Raw genomic sequence first — 27,789 nt, forward strand, 5'->3', positions numbered from 1 at the left:
GACAGCTGATTTTCTTTTATTTTGTGATTTGTGAAAACTGATTACCGTCCCTACTATTTATTGAAAAATTATTAAATTTATACTTTATATAAAAAATGCAAGAATAATAATTGAGTGTGTGTAATTATTATTATTATTATTATAATAATTAAATTTATATTTTATATAAAAAATGCAAGCATAATTATTATTATTATTATTATAATTAAATTTATATTTTATATAAAAAATGCAAGCATAATAATTGAGTGTCTGTGTAATTATTATTATTATTATTATAATTATTTAGTGAGTCAATTCAACCGGATTTACTTAATATAAAAAAAATGAAACAAAACAACTTTATTCTTATATATTTTAAGAAATTTTGTCGATTTAATTTAATGAGATATTCACAACCGTTTGATCAAGAAAATACATATAACGGTTAACAAAAATATATAGTAGAGGGAACTTTTAGATAGACAATAGCGCAAACTGCAAAATAAATATTGTGCATTTTAAATAATTAATTTAGTTAATTTAATTTCAATAAAAAAAATAGGATTTAAATAATTAATTTAATTTCAATAAAAAAAATAGATGGATTAGTGAGTCAAATCAGTTAAAAATTGACTCTCATCAAAATTTTCATATTTTTTTTTAACTTATTGAATCAAATTGATTCACGAATTTCAGTCCATTTCGACGACAATGTAGAGTGTATAAGCACGACAACAACAATTGCATAAAATGAGATTATTTAAAATTAGAAAATATCATAAATGTTAAATAAAACTACGTGATAAATGAGAAAGGTGTTCTTTTGTAGAAGAAGTGATGGGGTTTGCTTACTGGGGAGAGAAATTGTAAATATATGACAGGGTGTGTGTTTACGCGCCAAGGATGGAGAGTGGAAATTGCAGTTGCAACATAGGATATGGTATTGCTACCGGTGTAGATAGGTGGCACCCAAGCCTCCATTGCAAACCCTTCAACTCTTCCCTTTTCCTCAAACCACCACCCTCCAAACCTCTTTCCCTCTCTTTCCGCCGCAACCTCCGCCATGCCACACACTACCTCCCCCCTGATTCCCACTCCCTCATCCACGCACTCCACGTCTCCTCCCGCGCCGCCGACACCCAACTCGTCAAGACCGTCCACGCCGTGCTCCTTAAACTCCACGAACACGACACTCGCCTCTTCAACGCCCTCATATCCGCTTACCTCAAAGTCCGCCTCTTCCCCCACGCCCTCCGCCTCTTCCTCTCTCTGCCTTCCCCCAACGCCATCTCGTATACAGCCCTCATCTCCGCCCTATCGAAATGGCCCAACCGCGAGCATCACGCGCTCAAGCTCTTCCTCCGCATGACGCACTCCCACCTCATCCCCAACGCGTACACATACGTCGCCGTTTTAACTGCCTGCACAAGAATTCTTCATTTCCAGTTGGGCCTCCAGGTCCACGCTGCCGCTCTCAAAACGGCGCATTTCGATTCCACCTTCGTCGCAAACGCGCTCGTTTCTCTTTACGCCAAGCACGCCCCTTTCCACGATGCGCTTAAACTCTTTTACCAAACACGGCACAGGGACATTGCGTCGTGGAACACTATTATCTCTGCTGCGGTGCAGGAATCCATGTACGACACTGCGTTTCGGTTATTCCGCGACATGCAGACGACGGATGCTTTTCGAGTTGATGATTTCACCTTGTCGATACTTTTGTCTGCGTGTGCGTCGTTGGTGGAAGGTCAGCAAGTTCACGCGCACGCTGTTAAATTGGGTTTGGAAACTAGTTTGAACGTTGGAAATGGACTCACTGGGTTTTACACTAAGTTTGGAACCCTTGAGGATGTGGAGTGGTTGTTTGAGGAGATGAAAGTGAGGGATGTTATAACTTGGACTCAGATGGTGACCATGTATATGGAGTTTGGGTTGGTGGATTTGGCTCTGGAGGTGTTTGATGAAATGTCCGAGAAGAATTCTGTGTCTTATAACGCTGTTTTGTCTGGGTTTTGTCAAAACGAGGAAGGCTTGGAGGCGTTGAAGTTGTTTGTGAAAATGGTGGAGGAGGGTTTGGAGTTGACGGATTTTAGTTTGACTAGCGGAGTAGATGCTTGTGGATTGATTGGTGATCCCAAGGTCAGCAAGCAGGTTCATGGGTTTGCGGTGAAGTTTGGGTTTGGATCAAATGTTTGTATTGAAGCGGCATTGCTTGACATGTACACGAGGTGTGGGAGGATGGTGGATGCGGAGAAGATGTTTCTGAGATGGGAGGTGGAGCAGTTTAGCTCTGTGTGTTGGACAGCCATGATATGTGGCTATGCTCGAAACGGGCGGCCAGAGGAGGCCATTTCTCTTTTCCACGTTGGTCGATCCAATGAAAAGGTGATTATGGATGAAGTTGTGGTGACTTCGATGCTTGGTCTTTGTGGAACAGTTGGCCATCATGATATGGGTAAGCAAATTCACGGTCATGTTGTTAAATGTGGTTTGGGATCTAATTTGGAAGTGGGAAATGCACTTCTTAGCATGTATTTTAAGTGTGGGGACGTGGACGATGCGATGAAGGTGTTTCGTGATATGGCTTGTACAGATATAGTTACATGGAATACTTTGATCTCGGGAAATCTTATACACAGACAGGGGGGCAGAGCATTGGAAGTATGGGTGGAAATGCAGGAGAAGAACATAAAGCCTGACCAAGTTACATTTGTATTGATAATTTCAGCTTACAGGCAAACAAACTCAAATTTGGTTGATGATTGTCGTAGTTTGTTTAACTCTATGAGAACTGTTTATCAAATTGAGCCCACATCCATGCATTATGCTTCCTTCATCAGTGTTTTGGGTCACTGGGGTTTTCTGCAAGAAGCACTAGAAACTATCAATAAAATGCCTTTCCAGCCTTCAGCTCTTGTTTGGCGCGCATTGCTTGATGCTTCCAAACAGCATCAGAATAATATGATTGGAAAATGGGCTGCTCAGAATATTCTTTCCTTCAGACCTAAAGATCCTTCAACGTTTATACTTGTTTCAAATCTGTATTCTGCATCTGGGAGATGGGACCGCTCTGACATGGTCAGGGACGAGATGAGGCAAAAAGGGATTCGCAAACACCCAGCTCAAAGTTGGATCATTTCTGAGAAGAAAATACATACATTTTATCCGAGAGATAGATCACATCCTCAGGAGAAAGACATATACAGTGGTTTAGAAATTTTGATCTTGGAGTGCCTAAAAGTTGGATATGAACCTGACACGAGCTTTGTTCTCCATGAAGTAGAGGAGTATCACAAGAAATTTTTTCTATTCCATCACAGTGCCAAACTGGCAGCAACTTATGGTATACTGATGAGCAAGCCTGGAATGCCCGTTCGGATAGTAAAGAACATCCTTCTTTGTGGGGACTGCCATACATTCTTAAAATATGCATCAATTGTCACGAAAAGAGATATATTTGTGAGAGATTCTTCTGGATTTCATTGTTTCTCCGGTGGCCAGTGCTCGTGTAAAGACTGCTGGTGAAAAGCTGGCTCTTGTAGCCGGTCAACGTGATTTATATCAGTGGCCTTTGCTGAATAATTTTGTTAGTTATAGGACAGCAATGTTAGATAAGAGTTGTATGAGAGATTTTTATATAGATGTTACCACGAATTTGGTGGAACCAGTCATCTAAGGAGAAAAGGAGTAAAACAGCAAGAGGAAGTGGAAGAAAGATTCTCCTTTACAAATGTTTCTGTAAAAAATTTAGGGGTTAGAGCTCCACGGTCTCATCTGAACAAAGATGTATTTTGTCAGTTTGTTGATAACCTTTGATGTCTGATCTAACACTGTTAGGTATTTACCAACTCAGCTTGGTATTTTGTCGGAGTTTGGAGTATTGAAATATTTACTCCAACTACATTAATTTTTATTGTTCGGATGGACTTTTTAATTCGTGTATGAAAATAGCCTCTCTCTTTTTCCTTGAAAGTTACACTAGAGGCCATGTAATAGTTGATTTGCAATTATTTTAAATGTTTTGTGAGATAAATATCTTTTATTTCAACCAGCAACCTTTTCATTCACCACCTTTCTTCTCTACTTATTTAAAAGCAATTTTTTATATAACTTGAATGATATATATAATTCACTGTCTTATAGTAATTTCTCCATCTCTAAATATATGTTAATTTTGTCACATGAGCTTCATAGAATCAATCAAATTTATTTCAAAAAAACTAGTTATGTTATATTTATTTTCATCATTAATCCCAACACATATCAATGTTAGATGGCCGCCCAGTTCTTTTCCTGTGTTGAGTTCACCAAGGTGGTTATATAAAAAGGGCAAAAGGACACTGCAACTCTATATTTTTTTCCCTCTATTTCCATAATTATTTTTCCATTTTACTTTTTTTGTACTATTTTTTAACTTTTGGATTATTCAATCCGAAAGCAAAAATAACTAATCTGAAAACCCGTTTTTTCTCTTAAAAAAAACCTTTCCGATTAAACAATCTAGAAGCATCCGGAAGCCAAATAACTTTCAGAAATCTAGAAGCCATTTTTTAAAAAAATAATAATTTCATAGTCCGAAAAATCAGTTTTGACTTTTGAATAGTATAATTCAGAAGTCTATTTTTAGATATTTTTAAAAAACAAAAATACTCTCGAGATGTGCAAATGTAAAATATGGAGATGTAAGAAGAAAAAAGAAAGTTAATTGGATGCTAATGGAGCCCATATTGATGGATATGGTGAGAAAATTAGAGTGTTTGATCTTACAACTCTAACATATCATTCCGAATCTTTAAAAATTTTACTTTTAACTTTCTAACATATCAACATGCACCTCTAACTTTTTCAAAAAATTTATCTTTTAACTTTAATAAAAATATTTTTATTTTGTTTTTTTTCTTTTTAAAGACACTTTAATAAATATATTTTTATTTTTTTCTTTTTACTAAAGTTATTATACATTACCTTAATAATAATTTAATTTAATTTAAAATGTAAATATTATTTGATATAATTTTATGTTTTAATAATTATTAAAATAAATTTATATTATAATAATAGTTTTATTAAAAAGTATAAATAAAATAAAATAAAAAAAAGGAAATAATAAAAAAGAAAAATTTATTTGATATGTTAAAATATATTAAAATATTAAATATGTTAACGGTTTTGTTTTTTATTTAAAATTTAATAAATATTTAATTTAATTAAAAATAATAATATTATTTTTTATATTTTTATAATTTAATAATTATTAAAATATGATTTATATTTTTATTATAATTTTATTAAAAATTAAAAATAAAAATAACTAAAATAAAAGTAATAATAATGAAATAAAAATAGTGTTTAAAATCATATTAAAAATATTTAAATATATTATATTAAAAAAAATTATTAAATTAAATAATTATTAAAATTTAAATAAAAAATAAAATTAAAATTTGTTAATCGAATATAGAAATCCGATAATATATTATTCGAATATGGATATCCGATTAAAAATCTTTTCAAAATTTTATATTTTATTTAATTTTAATAATTATTTAATTTAATTTAATATTTTAATATAATTTAATATATTAAATGTGATTTTAAATATTATTTTTATTTTTATTATTATTATTTTAATTATTTTTATTTTTATTATTATTATTTTAATTATTTTTATTTTTATTATTATTATTTTAATTATTTTTATTTTTATTTTTTAATAAAACTATTATAAAAATATAAATTATATTTTAATAATTATTAAAATATAAAAGTATAATAAATAATATTATAATTTTCATTTAAATGAAATATTTATTAAATTTTAAATAATAAACAAAACTGTTAGCATATTTAATTTTTTTTTATTTAAAATTTAATAATTGTTTAATTTATTTTAATATTTTAATATTTTAATATATTTTAACATATCAAATCAAATTTTATATTATTATTATTTCATTTTTTTATTTTTTATTATTATTTTTATTATTTTTTTTATTTTTATTTTTATAATATAAATATTATTATAATATAAATCACAATTTAATAATTATTAAAATATAAAATTATATTAAATAATATTTAAATTTTAAATTAAATTAAATTAAATTATTATTAAGGTGGTGTAGAGTGAAAGAAAAGGAAAAAAATAAAAATATATTTATTAAAGTTAAAAATTAAAATTTTTGAAAAAGTTACAGGTACATTGTTGATATGTTAGAAGATTAAAAAGATGTTGGAGGGTAGGATGAAACTCGAAAAATTCTCTTGAATTGGTTTTGGGTTTGATGTCAGTGAAAGACAGGTTAGACTAATCTTTTTTGCACCTCCATGTTTTCTTATTGCACCGCATAGGCGTGTTGGAATAACCATTTTATACCATTTCTTTCTCTCACTTCCTTTTCCTTCCTTCTCTTTACCCAGTGGCGCAACCCCCTTTACCCATCATCACTCGCAGTTCAACACATATATATTTAAAGGCTCATGCAAAAGTCAATAAATAACTCAAAGAAAGGGATTTAAAAATGACCGAGTAAGCAAACTACCTTTATTTTTAATAAACATAGAAATTACAAGAAAATTAAATAAACTTATTTTATGTTCTTATAAACAATAAATTATTAATTATAATTTTTTTTAATTTATATTTCACATATAGAATATATATATATATATATATATATATATATATATATATATATATATAATATGTGTAGAATACGGTCAAAATCACTAAATATTAATTACAAAATATTTTTTTGCCTTTTAATTTCTGAAATTAGATTTATCTTAAATTTTAAATTATTTTTATTTAAAATTTTATTATGAATACAGTTCTGGTAATCAAAGAATATTAAAAGTGTGTTGATGTGATAAATGATATTATTTCTTATCAACACTTACTCATATAGACATACACAGTTTGTTACATTAACAAATTTTTTAACATTGTTTCATCGTAAAGATTAAATGTATACATAAAAAAAATCTGAGGAGAAGGATAAAAATGATTAAAATTTGAACTGAAATTCTATTTTTCATAAAAGTTAAACAATAATTGAACATTATCGCTTCATTAAAAAGCATCGTGCAAAAATTTGTCCACAGTGAGTACAAATTTTATCATGCAACTAAATCAAGTTTATTAAATCTGAAACTCATGACCCTAATATATTACATAACTTAAGTAACAGAAACAACTAACAAAACCTATTTCTCAATAAAAAGACGCAATTTAGATTGGATTTGGATTAAAATTCAAAACATAACGTAGTAAATTAAAAGGGGTGTTGCTCCCTCCACCCCCACACATCTCTTCCTCCACCTCCCCTTTACTATTTTGCCCCTTCCTCCACCTTTCCTTTACTATTTTGCCCCTCAGTAAAATTTTATTTTTAAAATTATTGTTTTTTAATTTTATTCATTTATAACATATTTCACTGATAACCTACGTAGTTCCTTGTATGAGTAAAATATTTTTCTGCAAAGCTTGGTGATCGTGAAAAGAATTATCAAGCAATCTTCCTCTTGTTCTCGGTGCAGTACGTGGTGCAGTGCGTTTGTGGTGTAGTGTCCTTGTCGTGGTTCCTCTCCAGGTACGTAGTCATAATCCTTCCAATAATCCTAAACCCTAAAACCTTCTCATACTTCCAATAATCCTTTTAATATCCAAGCCTATAATCCTTGCATGAGCCGCAAAACGTTAGTAAAATAAAAACGAAATGTAAAAGGAACACTGCCTCTGGACGGATGACATCCTTCAACGGATGTCAACATCCGTTTAAGGCGAAACGGATGTCCCACATCCGTCGACGGAAGTCGGACATCCGTCGAAGGCAAACGGATGTCTCACATCCGTTTTAGCCTTTCGTGCACAGTAAAATCGACAAACAGAGCACGGTGAAAGAACCAACCTGGACGCAGATCTCGCTCCTCCACGCTGTTCCTCCGCACACGCTATTCCTCCGCACCAGTCTTGCTCCACACCAAACGGTCTTCTACAAAAACGAAAAACAAAGAAGAAATGGAGAAAGAAAATGGAGAAGTTGGAGACGGAAGTGAGAAGTGAGAGAGAGGTTACGGAAGTGAGAGAGAGATTACGGAAGTGAGAAGTGAGAGATGGAAATGAAAGGTTGGTAGGTGTAGACAGTAAATAGAAAAAAGTAAATTTAAATTAATTAAAATATTAAAATAAAAAAAGTAAAAAAATTTAACTTTAGGACATAATTGGAATTATATAAAATTGGGGAGGTGAAGGGAGAAGCATGTGGGGGTGGAGGGAGCAACGCCCAATTAAAAGTTGTCACGAATGGTTACGTTTAATTTTGCTTCAACCTGTGAATTGAACACGAGAAATGGGCCTACTTATTTCCATGTTTCACCCTCTCCCACCTCTCCTTACCCTCTTCACAAGAAACACTTACGCATGTTTAGTGTTCACCATATCACACCCATTAAACAACAATCTTAGCCAAACAATGTTTCTTAACATTATCAATAACTATGTTTTATGTGGTTGTTGCTTCCTGTTGATGTTCAATTTCGGGAATTGATTATTTTATTTTTTTCAATTTGTTGGTTTCAGATCTACTTGTATTTTGTGTATTTTATAATATAATACAAGGGTCAACTTTTTTTTGTTGTTTAAAGAGATTTCGGTGCCGTTGCGTCAAGCAGTTTAATATAAATGAACTGAGTGAATAACACGCTGCTTTTGGCCTTTTTTCGAGGCTTCACTAGCAGCCACTCTCCCAATTTCTTTTTAAATACAAAAAATGGAAAATGTAGAAAATTAAATAACACTTTGGCTGAAATATATTTTTATCTTTAAAAAAAATGTGTTTTTTCGGAAAGCTTGCTGTGCTTTTTTGTTTGTAGAAAGTTATAGGTCCAATCTCCTTATGTAGATTGTTATAATTGGACACATTTTACTACTGAAATTATAAAAAAAAATCACATCTCAAAAAGGAAACTTGAAATCATATTTAAAATAATTAAAAAATAATAATCTCATAAACAACAGTCTAATGAGTACAACAAAAAATCTTGCCCGTGTTATATATTTGAACGAAAGGATACAAAAATAACAAAAGGCGTTAATTTATAATAATTATAAATTTTGAACGATTGTAATGATTTAGTTTAGTTGTATAATATATAAAGAATAATTAAATTGTGTTTAAAAAATATACAGTATTATCCATTAAAATAATTACAATATATATATATATATATATATAATTTATTAAAAGGTTCTGGGTTGGGATTGGTATTTTAGTAGAAGTTCTTTATCACCACTCAAATTACATGATTTGGAAAACGACGTCGTCTCAGTCCTGTGAATTAGAATCGTGTTCGTGAATTAATGTTTTATTATGGTATGTGTAAAAAATAAACCCATGTTTACATTTGGCAACGTATTAAAAACTTTTTCTTAAAAGGTCATTACTTCATGTTTGTGTTCTTTTGAACTTTGAAGAGAGATTGTAATTTGCACAATACCAAATTAAGAAAAATTCCAAACCACATTTATAGCAAATTTCATCCATAAGTTACTGTGTGCGATTGTGCTTCGGTTGGACTGTTTTGGAAAAATAAAATATTACCGTTTTGGGACATTATTTTCCCTTTTTATCACAAGATGTGAGCTTTATACTCACCAAAATAAAGATGATGAATATTTCAACCATATGGATTAATCTGCTTAAAAAGCAGAATGTTGCGTAAAACTGTGAAGCTATGGGAAAAACTGTAAATATTAAAATTATAAAAAGAAAATTGGAAAATTGGAAAATTGGAAAAGTGTGTCATCATGGCTTGACCTCTAACTCCCGTTGTTGAAATAAATAGGAGGTGGCATGCATAAGAATTATGACTTATGAACTTCTACTAAATTACCGTTTTGCTCCTATTCAATGTCTTTTTATTTTTTAGTCAATGCTTTTCTACTCTCAGTTATTACTATCATATTACATTTATTTGACTTTTATTCATGCCATTGTTACTACCCCTTAGGAGCTGTTTATTTTACAAAACATTATTACATTTTGGAAAACTCCTATAAAATACTAAAACAAACAAAAAATAAAGTTTAAAAAAGTAATACAATTTAAATGCAAAAATTATTTTAATAGAAACAAATCCTTGATTTTCTTAAAGATTTGACATATTTCTAACAACCTTTAAGAAAAATAGGAAAGCAAAAAAATAGAGCGACACTTGCATGGAATCTAAATGAGTCGTGAAATTAAAATTAAATTATAAATAAACTAACAAGAACAGTCTTAATAAATGTGTAAAAGCGTGATCACTATGGTTGGTATAATTAAACTAAAGAAGGTTGCTTTTATGGAGTTTATTAAACTAAAAACAATGTGTTTCTTTTTTCTATAACACTTTATTTTTTCCATTGGCATATTATTTTTGACCCACAAACATATATTGATTAATTAATAAAAAACTTTTATAACTAGTCAAATACACTTTAATATGTGTTGTACAATATTGATTAAATTGTAATTTTGATTTGTCACTTTTATACATAGTTTTAGCTTGTGTTTTTTTATTTTAGACTCTCTAAGTAAAGCGAAGAACTTTTGTTCACACTTTAATTTTTAATATTTTTATTAAAATATAAAACTTAAAATGAGGAACGAAAACATTAAATAATAATATATTGTATATGTGAGGTCCGTATGTTATAGTTTATTCTAATGTATTTCTGATCCAAAACGACACGTTTGAGGCAAATCGAAGTAACAAAACGACACGTGTGGGCTAAAACACCTGGGTTGGGAGAGAGGGAAGAAAATAAAGAGATTATTAATAAGTGGGTCGGTGAGTTGTTGGTAAGAAGCATAAGAGAGGGGTAAAAGAGGAAATGCAAAAAGTTGCATGCAAAAACTCAGATTTTGAGGGCAAAGTGTGAGGACGCTTGGCTTGATATCGCACCCATTTATTAGCAACACTTCAACGTCAGATTCCTCTGCCACCAAAACCAAAACTCTCTTCTCTCATCTCTCTCTTTCTCTCTCTCTTCACAAACAAAACACAACTATGTCTTCTGCATAGACAACAGAAACCACCTGCTTTCTGAATTCTGTAGGAAAAGGTTAAGAAACAGCTTCAATGGGTTCAGGGGCATCTTCGTCCACAAAGCTCTTTCTGTTCATGCTTCCTCTCGTGCTTGTTGCAGGGCTGGTTTCTGTTTTGGGTCCTAGCCCCTCTAGTTGGTTTTCCACTGCGAAGCCACCGGTGTTATTATTGAGCTCTGTTACTTCCTCAGCTGCTAGTAGTGGTGCTGTGACCACCCCTTCTGAGGTGAAGCAGAGAGAAGAGTTGCTGGTGGTGGCCGTGGATAATCGTGCCGGAGAGAATCTTATCTCCGATGACACTCACTTCAATCTCTCCTCTACTCCTCCATTTTCTGTTCAGGCCATACAACAACATGTGAGAGCTTTTTCTTCTTTTCTTATCATAATTCCACCCTTAAGTTTGCCATTTTTCTTTCTTTGTATGAATGACATTACAACAGGGGTAGGATGGGACATAATTTCGATACGACTCTACTTTACTCCTACAGAATTTCACTGTGATAATCCAAATAATAAGGGCAGCCACCCTGCTACGAGAATCAGACCAACAACACCTATTTTTAAGAACAAAACTATGCTATAAATGTTTGAATAAAAAGATTATATGAGTTTGTTATAAAACTTGAATCTGATCCTGTATTCAAGTTTTCTACCTCAATTAATTAGTAATTTATCTGAGTATTTAAGTTTTCTTTCCCGAGTTTTGTCCGGTAGAAAAATAGGTGCAGTGTAGGTTATGGAAGCTTCTAAGGTGAAATTTTCGTTAAAAATGTCAGATGATTGTTACATTTAAGAAGGAAAGAATGTACAGATAGAAAGAAAAGAATGCAACTAAAGCACTGAGAATGTTACAGACCAGATACCTTAACTTTTTCTTTAATTTTGCAGAAAAGATATAGGAGTTTGAATAAATCTGTTGTGGGATAAAACCCAAAGGAAGGGGGAGAGATTTTATCCTATTATTATACAATTTGACTGTGTTGTTATTCTAATTCTATTCTTTTTAAAGTAAAGTTTACAGAATAAGGAGATGCAATACCACAGTCTAAGTTATAGCAGAGGAAATGAAAACATCGATCTCACATGGCACTTGGTCGATGTTTAAAATTTTCCAGATTGAATTAGTAGAATGAAGATAAATTTGGAACATGAAGAATTAAAAATTGATATTTAACTGAACCTTACTCTTTCGTCTGCGCACTGCTATCATATTATAATTATATATTTGCTTTATTTTTCATCTTTTCGAGACAACTTCTCTCTGTGAAATGAAGGAATTGAAATAATGCAAATTGATCTATCAACTTGGATGTTACTCTGTACTTGTTGCCTTAGTGTTGCGATCCAAGGAGCTATTTGCGTATTTGAGGATTTTAAGACCTATAATATATGACTATCATGTCCCCTTGTTGAATATAGTAACTTCGTAAATACGCAAAGAAATGCGAATCCCCATCCCTTGGGTTTTCACTTTTCAGATACTTTAGTTGGTTTTCAGTGTGCAATTTGTTTCTACAAGTTACCAAAATAAACTGCAGTGACAAATATTTGGCTGCGTTTATCTTCTAAATTATTTTTTGGATGATTTCCATTTTAGATGGGACTTATCTCAATTTCTTATACATGGATTCAACTCTCACACTGCAAATGTAGCAATGATTTCGAAAAGGTTTAAATTTAAGAAACTAGTTGTCAAGTTCCGTTTTAAGAAAGGAAATAGAAAAGAAGCGACTTGTTAGGCAGAGAATTGTAGCATGGTTGAAATTAAAAGGCTATCCATTTATGAGTTTTAAATAAAGGTGATGACGACCCGTCATTTTATTTACCAGAGCAGGGATGAACAAAACGTTCCCCAAAATTTGGGCAACGTGAGTTCCGTGAACGAGTCTTATGTTCCAGCAGAGAGGCCAAAACTGCAAAGAAAATTCAGCATCTTAGACAGGACCGAAGCAGGTCTAATAAAAGCTCGAGCTGCGATTAGAGAAGCAAGAAACGGAAATCAAACGCAAGATACAGACTACGCTCCTATTGGACCAATGTACATGAATGCCAATGCATTTCACAGGTAAAAGAAGCAAATAACATTAGGACTTTGTCGGCTTAACAAAAGTAAGTAAGTAATTTGATTTTGGCATGTTACAGGAGTTACTTGGAAATGGAGAAACAGCTGAAAGTGTATGTGTACGAAGAAGGGGAGGCTCCGGTTTTTCATAACGGACCTTGCAAGAGCATATACTCGATGGAGGGGAATTTCATCCATGCTATTGAGATGAACGAGAAATTCCGAACAAGAGATCCTGAGAAAGCACATGTTTTTTTCTTACCTTTTAGTGTAGCAATGCTGGTCCAATTCGTGTATGTACGAGACTCTCATGACTTTAGCCCCATAAAAAAAACTGTCACGGATTACATCGACGTCATCGCAGGAAGATACCCCTATTGGAACAGAAGCCTTGGAGCTGATCATTTCTATCTTGCTTGCCACGATTGGGCAAGTAAACCATCACTGCATTGTGCTTTTTTATTTTATATTTTAATGATCATCAGAAAATAATCTTGATTGTTGTAAATTGTTTTTCAGGGGCCAGAGACTTCGCGCTCGGTTCCTAATTTGAAAGATAATTCGATACGCGTGTTGTGCAATGCTAACACTTCTGAGGGATTCAAGCCCTCGAAGGATGTCTCTTTGCCGGAAATTAACCTCCAAAGTGGTTCCATAAACGGTTTGATCGGTGGGCCGTCTGCTTCGAAGCGTCCACTCTTGGCCTTCTTTGCCGGTGGACTTCACGGCCCAATTAGGCCGGTTCTTCTTGAACAGTGGGAAAACAAGGACGAGGACATAAAGGTTCAGAAGTACCTTCCGAAGGGTGTGTCGTACTATGAGATGCTGAGGAAGAGCAGGTTCTGTCTTTGTCCCAGTGGGTACGAGGTGGCGAGTCCGAGAGTGGTGGAGGCAATCTACACAGGGTGTGTCCCAGTTCTGATTTCGGATCACTATGTCCCTCCGTTCAGTGATGTTTTGAATTGGAATTCGTTTTCCGTTGAGGTTTCGGTTGAGGAGATTCCGAAATTGAAGGAAATTTTGTTGAGTATTTCTCCAAGACAGTATATAAGAATGCAGAGGAGAGTGGTACAAGTTAGGAGGCACTTTGAGGTGCACTCTCCTCCCAAGAGGTTCGATGTCTTTCACATGATCCTTCATTCTGTATGGCTTAGAAGATTGAACTTTAGAGTCCACGATCATCAATCACAACTCTCTTAGTTTCCCATTGTTATCCTATGTAATATGCTGTCATTTTTTTTCCATTGTCAGAAGCAAAAATAATATTTCATTTTCCCCATACTCCATGTAAAAAAACTTCAGTTTTCAGAATAAGAAAATGAGTAATGGTACACACATTTACATTCTTCATGAGGAAAATGTTCATAGAAAATATGTGAACAGAGTCAACCTGTGTTGTTTAAGAGATTAGATACCTTTATCCATCTTACCTTCCCATTCCATCTTACCCCATTAGCCCTTATTCTGGATTGAAACAAAGATATGGATTGATGATATGCATATACATGGTTCGCAGTACAATTTGGTATGTGAACCAGAGGTTATTTTGGGTCAGACCAATGATTGGAATGCACGATATGAAATTGGAAAGGAAAATCAACAACGAACACAAAAAGGAAGAAAATAATATGGAACAACACACAAATTATGCTTTGAAGTTAAAACTGTTTTTTTTTTAACAATTTCAATCAAAACACGTATAATCTAAGTATGAATTTTATTTATTCATCACTATAAGATTTTTTTAAAATTATTAATGAAATTTTATTGATAGAAATAAATTTATTAATTTATTGATAAAATAGAATTTATTGATGAATTTTACTCATGAAAATAAATTTGTTGGTAGCGTAAACTTGAATTAAACATGTATCAATAAATCTCGTATATAAGAAAGAAAAGGCGAAAACTAAAAAACTAATAATATGTACATATACATATAATTAAAACTTAAAATTAATTTTTATTCGAAAATATTTGAATCATAATATTGACTTTACAAAAGTTATATAATGTGTTGTAATTTTAAGAAGGTAACTATATCATTAAAATGATTTCGTTAATATTAATTTATGCAATAACATAGTTAAAACTATTTTCACACATTAGTTTAAATTATATTTTTTATTAAGATATTAAAATTAAATAATAATAATTTAATAAATTTAAAATATTAATTATTATTTTAAGATCTTATATAAATTTCCTATAATATAAAAGATAGTAATGTAAATAAAATAAAAAATTGTATAATTTATTTAAATAATATTTAATAATAATAATAATAAACTGTTATTTAAATACAACCAATATCATATTTTATTACTATTTAGTTTGTTATTGTATTACATCAATACAAGATCGGACAAACAACTAAGTATATAAAGTTTACCATACCGAGATTACAGTGTTTAATGAAACCTGCTTATGTGGCTTAAAGTGTTCTACTATAACCGTTCAATAATAATAAATAAGTTGTGAAATACAATCCATCTAAATTCCTCAACTTTGAGATTAAACTTTACAAAAGATGCTGAAAAAAAATTTCAGGAATGTCAGCAAATTAGAAGAATTAGTTTAAAAGAATAAATATTCAACCAGGACAAAAATTCTTAAAACGAAACATCACTGTCACTAATAATTTATACATTTAATGTTACACTTCACCTTAACAAGGTTTCGTTAATTATTATTGTTAAAATTTAACATAATCATTCATTTTATAAGTAAATTTTATTATACTAAAATTAATTAATTATAAGCAAACAGGCACAAAAGAGTGGGAAATGGCATGGTCGAGAGAATCCTCCATGAGTCAAAGAAGACAAGCTCAGCGGACGCCACGTTTCTGACACGTGTCAGATAATCTTGGATAGATATGAAGGTAGGAGATGGTTCGAAAGATATATATACATGTCAGTACCGAGTAGCATCATAGGCTACGTGTCACACTTCCATGTCTCCTTTCTCTCCACGTGTCGCTCTCCTCCTTAACGTTTTGCGTTTCAAAACCTTATATATATCTTCACCCATGGTTGTTCATTCATCAACCTTCCACAAGTTCATTCAAACACAACTCACAACCAGCTCTGACACTCGAGACAACATCGTACAATCAACCCATTAGATCAATGGCGTCGGGACAGCAATTCAAGGGAGACAGAGCGGAGGCAGCGGCCAAACTTGCCGCCAAAGACATCGGCGATATCAACAGAGCGAACGAGCGCAACGACAACTTCGACCTTCATTCCGAGGCCAACTTTAAGCAAGCACGAGCAGAAGCAGCTGCGAAGCTCGCCGCAAAGGATCTGGAGGATGTTAACAAAATGAGGGACAACAATGCCACCACATTCAAAGAGCAGCAGCACTACACCGAGAATAAACCCGGTGTGATAGGGTCCATGTTCAGAGCCGCTAAGGAAGCGGTGGTTGGGAAGCCTCACGATGCGGTTGAGACCTGTCCAGGGGTTTACGATTCCAGCAGAGAGAGGATAACGAAGGAGCAAGGTGGGTCGAAGATGGGGGAATATGCAGATTATGCGACTCAGAAGGCGAGAGAAACGAAGGATGCAACGGTGCAGAAGGCTGGGGAGTACACGGACTTTGCGACTCAGAAAGCAAAAGAAAGCAAGGACTACGCCGCGGATAAGGCAAAGGAAGCTAAAGATGCTACAGTGCAGAAAGCTTCAGAGTACAAGGATTATACTGCTGAGAAGGCTAAGGAAGGGAAGGACAGTGCAACGGGGAAGCTTGGAGAGTTGAAGGACTCTGCTGCTGATGCTGCTAAAAGAGCTATGGGCTACTTCACCGGCACCAGAGACGAAACAAAGGTTAACTTCAACTTCCAAGACTTTTTCTGTTGAGTTATTGAGTTGGTTACTAAATATTTAATGTTTCTTCCTTTTCCTTTAACAGGTGAGTGGAACTGCGGAGGATACCAGGCGAAGAACCCAAGAGGTGAGGGTGCAGGATAAGGACTATGGAACGGGGCATGGAGGAGAGAAGGTGGTGATAAAAATGGAAGAGTCTCGGCCGGGAGCGGTGGCGGATGCGATGAAAGCGGCGGAGAGGGCCTTGGGCGGCGAGATGGAGGAAGAAGGTATCCTTCGTGTGGAGCGTCGTAGGGAGAAAATGTGAACGTTTGTGTTATGTTATGGATGAAGTATAACAGTAGTAGCAATAATAATGTGTTTTGTAATAAAGATATTTGAAGTTGTTGTGGTGAAGCATCCCCTCTAGCTTTCATTCCTATATCAACACCTTCGTGTCCACTTCTCTAGAGGATATACATACATTTAAATAAAAAGTTTGGATCACTTTTCATTTTAATAATGTGTGTGTACTTAATTTTGTCAATCAAAATTGATTTCTTTTTTTAAAAGAAAAACGTTAATCGGTTTAACATAAAGTGACTTGACAACTATTTCTATTTATTTATATTTATTAACTATTTAAAAACTCTATTTTACTTACATATAATAATAAAATTTCAAATTTATGCATGTTTATTTATATTTTAATATTTATGATTATTATTATATTAATAAAATTTTTGAATGATTGCCTTTTGGAAATTATGTGTGATATAAAATTTCAACATTCATATTTAATTTCTTTGTATTATTTTTTTATAACAAAAATGATGAAATGATTTAATTATAGATAATTTTTATTTAGTTATGGATAATTTTTATTTATTTAGTAGATAGTTTTTATTTATTTAATTTTAGAAAATAGATAGTTAAATTCAAAAAATTAGAATTACAAAAATAAGTATAAATAATTTTTACAATAGATAATTTTTATTTGTTTAGTTAATTTTTAAAAACCAGAGAATTTAAAAAAAAACAGTTAAATTTAAATAAAATAGTAATTTGAAAGGTATAAGTGAAAAAAAAATCTCCTATAGATACTTGTATGAAAGCAAGTGCACTACAAACAAATTTATTCTACTTTTAATTTATTCGATGTGATTCGGTTCTATATCAGATTTATGGATATCATATTTACGGATCAACGAGATCTTTCGACTTCCAAAGATTTTCAAAATAAAAATGGAATATATTTTCTGAATTTAAAAACTTATATTATTAAATTTAAATTTTAAGCATGGTGATTTAATATATAAATAAGAGTTAATTTTTAGTCTCTAAACTTCTTTAAAAAAAATAGTAGATATATTAAACTGCATTACATTTGAATTCAGCTCAAATGTTAATATTTCTTTCTTAACAGCCTATCCATATTTCTCTCTTCCTTTTCCTCCTACAAAATAGAGCATTTAGGTAACGAGTCAAACTCGCACAAACAGACTCACATTATCTAGATTTGAGTGATATTATATTAAAATATCTTTTACAAAAAATAAATTAAACTTTATTACCAAAAAATAACTCATTAAAATTAAACGGCTAAAAATATCTAACAAGAACTATTCATCAAAATTAATATACTATAGTAAAAGTTAGCCTTTTTAATTTGGATAAATTCTTTAAAAGAAAAATAGAAAATAATTGTATAGTTGTATCTAATAAAACTTAAGCCAACCACAATTCTCAGTCACGAATTGCACCGTTTGGTTGGTGAAGCAGAACATCAATCTGCACGTTTTTCTTCCTTTGGTTGAAGCGCAGTATCACGTGCCTGCGGTTCACATCGTTTGGTGAACGTGAATGAGAGTCTAAAACGTGCTTATGATAGAAATGAATTGTGAGCATAAGTTAATGAAAATCTGTGAAGTACTCATTTTACTCCCACGCTTTAGCAAAGCAGATCAAATCACACATTATTCTTCTCATTCTTCAATAATATTATTTATCAGTTGCCTTAACCAATGATAAATTAGTGTAAAGTAGATGATCAATAAAAGTAAAATTGTTATTTGATCTATAATAAACAATTTGTTTTACGACAAAATCAAAGTTTTAGGTTACTATATTTGTGCGATGCAAGAGAATCACTTTATTGAAAGATATCACTCAAATACCGAGTTTAACTAACTTAGTTCAACCTTTAAATTAAGACTAATTAAACACATTTAATAGAGAATAGTTGATAAAAATTAGTTAAATATTATTGATTATAAAATTATAATTTATATTAATAAAAATAATTTAATAACTTTCATATTGTTAAAGAAATATATTTATTAAAATTTTATATCCGATAAACCTTTACCGTATATATAATCCACGTCCTTTCATAAAGAAGAGAAGATGTTGATGGTTAAATATTCTTTTTGCTATAAATGATCAGAAGTGCCATAATTAGAAATTTGGCATTGCACTCAACATACTATTTCATCTGTGTAACGATTATTTTGTTCAATCAAAACACATACCATGTATGTTTTTGTGTAGTTTTGTTAATCAATTACTAAATGAGACAGTTAGATTAGTAACAATTATTGACATTTTTAAGAAAAAAAAAATAGCAAAAGAGCAATGATGTCTGTCATGTTCTCTGCAGTTGTGTAGTTTTGGTGGAGAACGCCCTAGGACGCAAGCCACAACGTGACTATCTAATATCTATAGATGTATATGCATCTATCTATCTCCTTCAAGGTTGTTATCTTTTGGATTCCCAAAATCTTTGCATTGGCCGCCACCAATGTCCACCAAAGTCTTCCTTATCTATCTCCTATCCTCTTTCTCTGCCGTCGCTCTTCTCTTTGCGCTGTTCCTCGCCGGAATTTCCGACTTCAAACATGATGCGTCATTGTCTCCTCCCTCTCTCAATCATGGATCCGAAAACGACAAAGTTTGGCCTGTATGTCACACCTTCATCTCTTCTCTGTCACGCTATCGTTATGGGAAAAAAGACTAATGCTTTCTTTGTTGGAGGTGCAGGAATTGAAGGTGGGGTGGAGAATTGCGTTGGCCACGGTCATTGGGTTTCTTGGATCAGCTTTTGGGACCGTTGGAGGGGTAGGTGGAGGAGGCATTTTTGTTCCTATGCTCACTCTTATTGTGGGTTTTGATACCAAGTCTGCTGCTGCTCTCTCTAAATGTAATGAGGCTCTCTTTTTTCTTGTTTCACCTTGTGACATGTGAGAACGTCCACAAACTTAGGTTTTTTGGTTCTTGTTTTGTGACCGAGTGTGATATTGTTCACCTGTTTTCAGGTATGATAATGGGGGCATCAACAGCTTCTGTCTGGTATAACCTGAGAGTGCCTCATCCAACCAAAGAGGTGCCTATAATAGACTATGATCTGGGACTTATTTTTCAGCCCATGCTCATGCTTGGTATAACTGTTGGTGTAGCGCTCAGTGTTGTCTTCCCCTACTGGCTCATCACTGTCCTTATCATTATTCTCTTCATTGGTCTCTCTCTCATGTCATTTATTTTAGCAGAAAAGTTTACTTATAAAACAAACCATGCTTTGGCTGAATCAGTTCTTCGTTGGTCTCTGCTGATAAATGGTGGAAAATGTTCTTTTACCTTTTGACAGGTACCTCTTCAAGGTCTTTCTTTAAGGGAACTCAGATGTGGAGGGAAGAGACTCTTCTAAAGGTAAAGTTTCATTACTTGAGATCGCGGTTCTTCAACGGAATCATTTAACAGAGGCAAATGTATTATTTGTGTTTGCTAATTGCAGAAAGAAATGGCCAGGCAAAAAGCAACTTTCGTTAATTCTCACGGGGAACGTAAGTAAAGATTATATATATACTTTAAACCATTTCTTTACTAAGAACAAAAAGCACTTTATTTGGGATTTACCAATTCAACCATTTTCAAATTAATCAGTACATAAAAGTTATAAAATTTTGAAATAAGAAATAGTTTTTCTGTCAAGCGTGCCCTGCGTATTTAGTTCTTAAAATGAAGATATTTCATTTTATGCGCAGTACTAATTGATACAGAATATGAGCAGTTGATTCCTAAAGAAGAGAAGTCATCAATGGTATGCAAAGTCTCATAGTTTTTCATCGAGTCATACTAGGTGATGAGGAGAAGCCTGACTTTTTTTTTTGTTCTCTCCCTTGAACAACACCTCAGCAAATTTTTTGTTTCAATCTCAAGTGGAAAAGGATTTTGGTACTAATGGTCGTGTGGGTTTCTTTCCTACTACTTCAAGTCACCAAGGCAAGTCCCCCTCTCTCCAATTCAGATCGCAAATCTGTTCACTCATTATTTCTTTGTTTTAAGTCTATTAATTGTGGGTCTGCAGAATACTGTAGAGGTCTGTAGTGAATGGTATTGGGTGCTTTTCAGCTTACAGGTACAATGGGAACATCAATTACACTAGCACTTGTTAATTACTACCATGCAGTGGGGTCAAATCCAACGTATTGACATGTACCTTTCTTCTTTCTGTTTCAGTTTCCTATTGCACTTTTGGTATTTGGCTATGAAGCAGTGAAGTTATACAGGGATTACAAAGAGAGAATGAGCACAGGAAACATGGAATACATCTGTGAGGCATCAATTGAATGGACTGTTCTGCACATTTTATTTTGTGCACTATGTGGCATTTTAGGAGGAACTGTGGGAGGCCTACTTGGTTCTGGTGGTGGATTCATTTTGGGCCCTCTGCTCATCGAGATTGGTGTCATCCCCCAGGTAAATTGCATATGCAAGAGACAGTTTGATTGACAATAATGTTGAAGCAACTTAACTTCCAAGGACGTGTTTTTGTTCAAATTACAGGTTGCTAGTGCAACAGCAACATTTGTGATGATGTTTTCATCATCTTTATCTGTGGTGGAATTCTACCTTCTCAAGAGGTTTCCCATTCCTTATGGTAATTTTCATAATATTTTCAATCTTACATCTCTTTCCAATCTGTCTTGCCTTTAAATTGTCACTTCCTACATTTAAGAGTTTAAGTGACAGGTTCATGTGGAAACAAACAGGCAAAGATGGCTACATATTATGGTCCACCATATGCTATGTTTACTATCCATTTTTCACTTGGCTTCCTTTTCAAAAAGGCTTCTTTTTCACCAGGGCCTTAGAGCTTGAACACATACTAAAATAATACCCTGTAGTGAAAATGATCTGATCTGCTCCATGCTTAATGCATTTGTCACATTTCTTTTGTAGCGTTATACCTCACTGCAGTGTCTGTTCTGGCTGGCTTTTGGGGACAGTATTCTGTAAGGAAATTGATGGAAGTTCTCGAGAGAGCTTCAATCATTGTATTCATCCTCTCAGGGGTCATTTTTGCTAGCGCTCTCACCATGGGTAAAGCTATTCAAATCCAAAGACATTTGCTGATTTATATATATGGTTTATGCGCCAATGTTCAACTATATAATTGACCCTTTTCCTTTCAGGTGTGGTTGGTATTGACAAGAGCATTAAAATGATCCAAGACCATGAGTTCATGGGATTTTTAGACTTCTGCAGCAGTCAGTGATTCATGTAGTGTACAGCAGGTGGCAAACGAAGACAACATTGTGGAGTGTGTAAAAAATGGTTGGAAATTAAGGATAGGACAATAGGAGTCATGAATGTTGGTCAATGCCTGGTTCACCGACAAGGAGATCCTTCCTTTTCAAGTATCAAATAATGGTAGCCTGCCCTCCCTTGTGTGAAACACTGTTTGTAGTTGAATGTTAGCTACTGGCTAACACTCTTCTCATTGCAGTGCAACATTTGTTTGATATGTATATTTTTTAAGTTTCTGTTGAGCCTCCATTCAGTTCTGGACTCAGTATGAGAAAAGCTTGTATATTCTGGGTACGACAACAACTTTCAGGAATGTTGGTCAATGTTTGGTTGACCATCGGAAGTTCCTTTCCTCTGTGTAATAAATAAGGCTTGATGGTTCTTCCCTTTGGGAAAATCAGTCTGTGGTTGAGTTGTTATGCGACTGACTGATGGCAAAACATGAAGGATTTTTTATTTCTTTTGCATCGGATCTTCACATGTCCACTGGATTGTTTAAGGTTGAAAGGTTTGCTTCTGAACGAGTAGTTCAAAGAATTTGTCTCTATACTTGCTTGTATAACAAAGTTATTATTTGATCGCCGTAAATCAATTGAATACAATTTATCATAAAACAACTATTATGTTTCTCCCGTATGGTATGCCCGTTTGGTTAACTTCGAATGACCAACCATCAACCCAATGATCTAATTCCAAAACTGATGATTCTTTGGGTCAAATTTCATTGGGTTGAGTTTCTATGGATTGATCACTCTTGATCGATTACTATGGATCGAGCTCTTCTGCATTAACCACTCTGAGCCGAGTTATTTTGATTGATCACTCTTGGCCAACTACTTTAGAAAGTTTCCTTGGTCCAACTAGGCCGACCTCTTGGACATATCACCTATATTACTTGTGATTGACCATCTTGACTGAAAATGGACAAGTTACAAAATGGTCAGATTAACAATAGTAATGACAAATCTACATGTTACTACCAATTAAAATATGATTAGACTAGGAAAAAGATAAAAGCACAAAACAACTAATATAAATAAAGTTGTAGGCTTTGCTCACTTAAATGAATTTGGAGAAGAATGATTGAGAAGATTTGAAAGTAAAAATTTTTTGTTGTTTATTTGAGTGAATTTGGAGGTAAATGAGAATGGATTTGGAAGTAAGTTTTTTTAATCTATCACATCAATCAAATCCTACACTAATTCTCACAAACTTTACTTCCAACTCCAATCTCAGTTACCTCTAAATTCAATCAAATAAACAACAACAAAATTTACCTTCAAATCCTCTCAAATCTCCTCAATCACTCTCCTCCAAATTCATTCAAATGAACAAAGCCTTAATGTATGACTTTCATAGTGTTGGGAATCCAAATATGAGTCTAAGTCTCACATTAGATAGGAATAAGAAAATATAACACTATATAAAGGTGAAAGATCATTAACTTATTGTCTTAAAATTTTGGGTAAAGAATGATGTCAATTCCTTATATGATTGAGTTCAGATCTCATTGGTAATACTTGATGTTAAATTGGTCATAAACTTTAGGTGAACCTGATTTAAGGTTGATATTTTGTTTAGTCCGTAATTTTGTAATTTTCTTAAAAGGGGTAGAGTTAAATTAATTATTTAGCTCATTGAATTCACAATCTAACAAAGGAGTTCATTAAACTTAAACTTCTTGAACATATGTACGATATTTGGAGTCAAATCTCTTTTTAAAAGAAAGTTTAAGTATTTTAAAATCTAAGTGTTTAAATAGTTGGTATAAGTTTTGAAGTTTCAATTTTACTTTTTTATTATAAAAAAAAAATCAAGTAGGATGATTTAATTGTTGGAATGTCATACTATATAAATATGAAAAAGATAAAATTAAATTAAAAACATCATTATAATCCATGCATAATAATTAGTAGTACAAAGGTTAATTTATTATTTGAATTTATTATTATTTAATTTAATTTATTTAGATTTGATTAAATTGATTCAGGTTAAACATTCATAATATCTAAATCAAGCAACATCTCTGTAAATTAAAATTTTAGACTTATTTTAATAAAGCTAATCGAGATTATGTTTTATGGTAAACGTAATTTAATTTTAATCTTATTTCTAATCACCATAATATGCTCAAATAAAGTCTTTTAACTCATCAAAACACGATAGTTGAAAATCATGTCCTTCTGCACCGCATTTGTTATGAAGATTGTAAACCCTTTAGAACAATACCAATTATTCAGCCATTCGGTGGTACAGTTTTGTATTCTGGAACAGTTCAATCAACATAGTAATTTTCTTTTAATATTGAGATTTAAAAAAACAAAACAGATTTCAATCTAATGAAAAATCCTCCCGCGATAAGTTTTGCCTCTTTTATTAATTGTTTTATTTTATTTTTAAAAAATATTTATTGTTTATTTATTATCTGCGTTCTTCTTCTTATATGGGCTCATTGACGAAGCCCAAATGATAAATTCGGATTCTTATGGACCAGGCTATTTAATTTGGGCCCAGGAGTGCATTTATATGGTTTTATTTCGGAGTATAGAGAGATTCAGGGAGAATTAGGTTTTAGGGTTTACACCGAGCAGCCACAGCTGAAGCAGCAGCCATGGTCCTCAAGTGAGTTTTCATGAACACTTTCTTCTTCTTCCTTTAACTCCTTTCGTAGGATATCATAGCAGTTACTTTCTTCTATAATTATTGGGTTCGGATGCATACACTTATCTGTACTCTAAAATCGTTGTTTGTTGTAGTTAATCTCGTTTTTTCTTTTTCATTATTTTTGTTCGGTTTACTTCTCCCATTCTCCATTTGTTTCAGTGGTTTGGATTTTGTTTTTAGTTTATCTCTCTTGAAGTATTATTTTTGTGATTATTGTTTCGTTCTAAAGCATATTGTGTGGAATAATTTTCGATGCGTCTAAAATTAATTCCACAAGATGTATATCATTATCATTTGCTGCTTACTGACTTCAATTCAATTCCTCAACTAATTCTCTGGAATAGTTTTGTATCTGCTTCTTTATTCTTAGTTTCTGTTTGAGCTTTTCTGACTATTAGAGGCATCAATAGGTTTTGAAAACATGTCGGAGAATGTGTTCTTTTTCTGAAGCTTTTGAACAAGTTCAGACGCATAACTCTTGTAGATTGTTGAACATAGTTTCAGCTAAACTATTCAGTGTCTTACGCATTATGTTTGATCTATGGATAATTATTTTCATAGAGGACGATGACTTATTAATGTTTTGTATTCCTGTATCAGAACTGAACTATGCAGATTCAGTGGTGCCAAGATTTACCCAGGAAAAGGGATTAGATTTGTTCGTGGTGATTCTCAGGTGACATATAATGTCTCGTTGAATTTGGGGTCCATTTATCACATTATTTAAATCTTGTCTTGTTTGATGTAACTTAATGATTATTAGTTGTGACGGTTTTTGTTTGTCATTAGTTATGATATTGAAAAGAGGGTATTTGTTTGTGGAATCTACAGGTTTTCCTCTTTGCCAATTCCAAATGCAAGAGGTATTTCCACAACCGCTTGAAGCCATCAAAGCTTACCTGGACTGCAATGTACAGGAAGCAACACAAGAAGGTATTTATTTAATTCAAATGTCTGAAAGATGCAAAAATTAATCTATATAGAGATCCTGAACTTTTTAAATGAGAATTTCCATTGGCATTGATGAACCGGTCTAGGAATGAAAATGTTGCTTTTTTACTGAATTTGGTGTCATCTGATATTGCCTAGTGCATAGTAATTCGAATTTCACATGTAAAAACAGATTATTGTGGGCATTCCTCAATTGTTGTGTGCATTTGATTCAATTACTTGTGTGAATGGGATGTGTAGGACATTGCTCAAGAAGCTGTGAAGAAGAGAAGACGTGCTGCCAAGAAGCCTTACTCTAGGTCCATTGTCGGTGCCACTTTGGAAGTTATCCAGAAGAAGAGAACTGAGAAGCCAGAAGTTAGAGACGCAGCTAGGGAAGCTGCCCTTCGGTGTGTTTTTGTTAATTCCTGCCTCTTCGTTCCGTTAGATGTGTGCATATTTAATCACATTCTTAGTCATTCATTTTCTGATCAACTATTATAATTACGCTTTACTGTCTGTTCACCTCGCTTCAGAGAAGCTTAATCCTCTTAATAATTTCCTGCTTTATTTCTAGTGTTATGAATATTTTTGTAGTCACATGCTTGAATCCGTAGTTCTGCTTCAGAGCCTTGCATTTTAACAGCTCTTTTATTTTCAAATGTGGATTCCACATGCATCTGATCTTGGATGTTGTGGTGCAGTGAAATTAAGGAGAGGATCAAGAAGACAAAGGATGAGAAGAAGGCTAAGAAAGCCGAAGTTGCAGCTAAGTCACAAAAAGCAGGAGGTAAAGGCAATGTTTCCAAGGGTGCTATGCCTAAAGGTCCCAAACTCGGTGGTGGAGGCGGGAAGCGCTGAGCTATTAAGTTTTGTTCCTATTTTTGCTACAATTTAAATAGTGTTGTTTTCAAACTTCTGTACTGATATTTAATTTGCATGATTAATCTTTTATTTTACTGCTTAATTAAACATGTTTTGGAGCTTCAGAAAGTACGTACCTAGTTATTGAATGCATTCCCCTTCCGCATAATTCACGTTATTCGTCCTTTAATCAGCTGTTTTTAGTGGGTCGTTTTTGGTTTCTGAATTTGACCTAGATCGGGGACGCCGAATGACGTTGCTATTCATGTTTTGCAATTATGTTCTTTATTGTAGCTTCCAATTGATTTCACCATGCACAGTGCCTGATTTGCATTGTAGGCTTTCATTACCAAACCAAATTTTGATTCAAAGCAACTATTTTATCTATATAACCACGCAGTGCCTGACATCTTTGTTCTTCAACGGTGACCTATTGCTAGCAATACGATTGTCTCATGTAGGCTTTTTCTTCAATTCTTTTGCTATTGCTGATGACGGACTTATGTTCTGATCAAAGAAAACTCCTATTCATTCAATCTAGAATATGGTATAAAATGGTCAAGATATGACTGGGTATGTTTTAAATTATATGGTTAAAAGGTTGTTGAAAACAACTATCTTTGAGACAGACTATAATTTTTAGATTGTCTTTTTATGCATTCCGCGTAGATAGAAAGAGTTTGTCTCTTTGATTTGCATATTAACGTTGAACGTCACAACTAGGATTTCATGGTTTATGTAATGGGTTTATCTCTCCATTAACGTTCTCACAATAGATACTTTTAGTGAATTACTTCGTACA

The 27,789-nt window shown here is 33.0% G+C and overlaps 5 protein-coding genes across 5 annotated transcripts; all 5 read left to right on the forward strand.

Annotated features, from left to right (window-relative positions):
* Window positions 1–838: 838 nt before the first annotated feature.
* LOC108322352 (pentatricopeptide repeat-containing protein At5g03800) lies at window positions 839–3,954 on the forward strand. Its single transcript, XM_017554418.2, has one exon. It carries the CDS (start codon window positions 886–888, stop codon window positions 3,505–3,507), a length of 2,622 nt encoding a protein of 873 aa, XP_017409907.1. The 5' UTR covers window positions 839–885; the 3' UTR covers window positions 3,508–3,954.
* A 6,943-nt stretch (window positions 3,955–10,897) lies between these two features.
* LOC108322357 (probable glycosyltransferase At5g03795) lies at window positions 10,898–14,469 on the forward strand. Its single transcript, XM_017554432.2, has 4 exons — window positions 10,898–11,427; window positions 12,902–13,137; window positions 13,215–13,563; window positions 13,654–14,469. The coding sequence occupies exons 1-4, from the start codon at window positions 11,107–11,109 to the stop codon at window positions 14,332–14,334; spliced, it is 1,587 nt and encodes a 528-aa protein (XP_017409921.1). The 5' UTR covers window positions 10,898–11,106; the 3' UTR covers window positions 14,335–14,469.
* Window positions 14,470–16,075: 1,606 nt separating this feature from the next.
* Window positions 16,076–17,466, forward strand: LOC108322405 (late embryogenesis abundant protein At3g53040). The gene is made up of 2 exons (XM_017554479.2): window positions 16,076–16,964; window positions 17,050–17,466. Exons 1-2 carry the CDS (start codon window positions 16,266–16,268, stop codon window positions 17,269–17,271), a joined length of 921 nt encoding a protein of 306 aa, XP_017409968.1. The 5' UTR covers window positions 16,076–16,265; the 3' UTR covers window positions 17,272–17,466.
* A 2,086-nt stretch (window positions 17,467–19,552) lies between these two features.
* Window positions 19,553–23,050, forward strand: LOC108322363 (sulfite exporter TauE/SafE family protein 4). Its single transcript, XM_017554441.2, has 12 exons — window positions 19,553–19,902; window positions 19,983–20,142; window positions 20,258–20,458; window positions 20,587–20,648; window positions 20,734–20,782; window positions 20,984–21,039; window positions 21,135–21,221; window positions 21,307–21,357; window positions 21,459–21,698; window positions 21,786–21,879; window positions 22,182–22,322; window positions 22,415–23,050. Exons 1-12 carry the CDS (start codon window positions 19,744–19,746, stop codon window positions 22,495–22,497), a joined length of 1,383 nt encoding a protein of 460 aa, XP_017409930.1. The 5' UTR covers window positions 19,553–19,743; the 3' UTR covers window positions 22,498–23,050.
* Window positions 23,051–24,996: 1,946 nt separating this feature from the next.
* LOC108322397 (60S ribosomal protein L24) lies at window positions 24,997–27,156 on the forward strand. The gene is made up of 5 exons (XM_017554471.2): window positions 24,997–25,151; window positions 25,794–25,869; window positions 26,025–26,126; window positions 26,385–26,533; window positions 26,828–27,156. Exons 1-5 carry the CDS (start codon window positions 25,141–25,143, stop codon window positions 26,982–26,984), a joined length of 495 nt encoding a protein of 164 aa, XP_017409960.1. The 5' UTR covers window positions 24,997–25,140; the 3' UTR covers window positions 26,985–27,156.
* Window positions 27,157–27,789: the final 633 nt, after the last annotated feature.

Source organism: Vigna angularis, chromosome 2, assembly GCF_016808095.1.
Source record: "Vigna angularis cultivar LongXiaoDou No.4 chromosome 2, ASM1680809v1, whole genome shotgun sequence".
NCBI classification, from domain to species: Eukaryota; Viridiplantae; Streptophyta; class Magnoliopsida; order Fabales; family Fabaceae; genus Vigna; species Vigna angularis.

Coding starts and splice junctions, on each gene's coding strand:
- LOC108322352 (XM_017554418.2), top strand. CDS start 886: ATGGAGAGTGGAAATTGCAGTTGCAACATAGGATATGGTATTGCTACC.
- LOC108322357 (XM_017554432.2), top strand. CDS start 11,107: ATGGGTTCAGGGGCATCTTCGTCCACAAAGCTCTTTCTGTTCATGCTT. Junction 11,428..12,901: donor TTCAGGCCATACAACAACAT/GTGAGAGCTTTT, acceptor TTTATTTACCAG/AGCAGGGATGAACAAAACGT. Junction 13,138..13,214: donor AATGCCAATGCATTTCACAG/GTAAAAGAAGCA, acceptor GGCATGTTACAG/GAGTTACTTGGAAATGGAGA.
- LOC108322405 (XM_017554479.2), top strand. CDS start 16,266: ATGGCGTCGGGACAGCAATTCAAGGGAGACAGAGCGGAGGCAGCGGCC. Junction 16,965..17,049: donor GCACCAGAGACGAAACAAAG/GTTAACTTCAAC, acceptor TTCCTTTAACAG/GTGAGTGGAACTGCGGAGGA.
- LOC108322363 (XM_017554441.2), top strand. CDS start 19,744: ATGTCCACCAAAGTCTTCCTTATCTATCTCCTATCCTCTTTCTCTGCC. Junction 19,903..19,982: donor AAAACGACAAAGTTTGGCCT/GTATGTCACACC, acceptor TTGGAGGTGCAG/GAATTGAAGGTGGGGTGGAG. Junction 22,323..22,414: donor TGCTAGCGCTCTCACCATGG/GTAAAGCTATTC, acceptor TTTTCCTTTCAG/GTGTGGTTGGTATTGACAAG.
- LOC108322397 (XM_017554471.2), top strand. Junction 26,127..26,384: donor ACAGGAAGCAACACAAGAAG/GTATTTATTTAA, acceptor TGGGATGTGTAG/GACATTGCTCAAGAAGCTGT. Junction 26,534..26,827: donor GCTAGGGAAGCTGCCCTTCG/GTGTGTTTTTGT, acceptor GTTGTGGTGCAG/TGAAATTAAGGAGAGGATCA.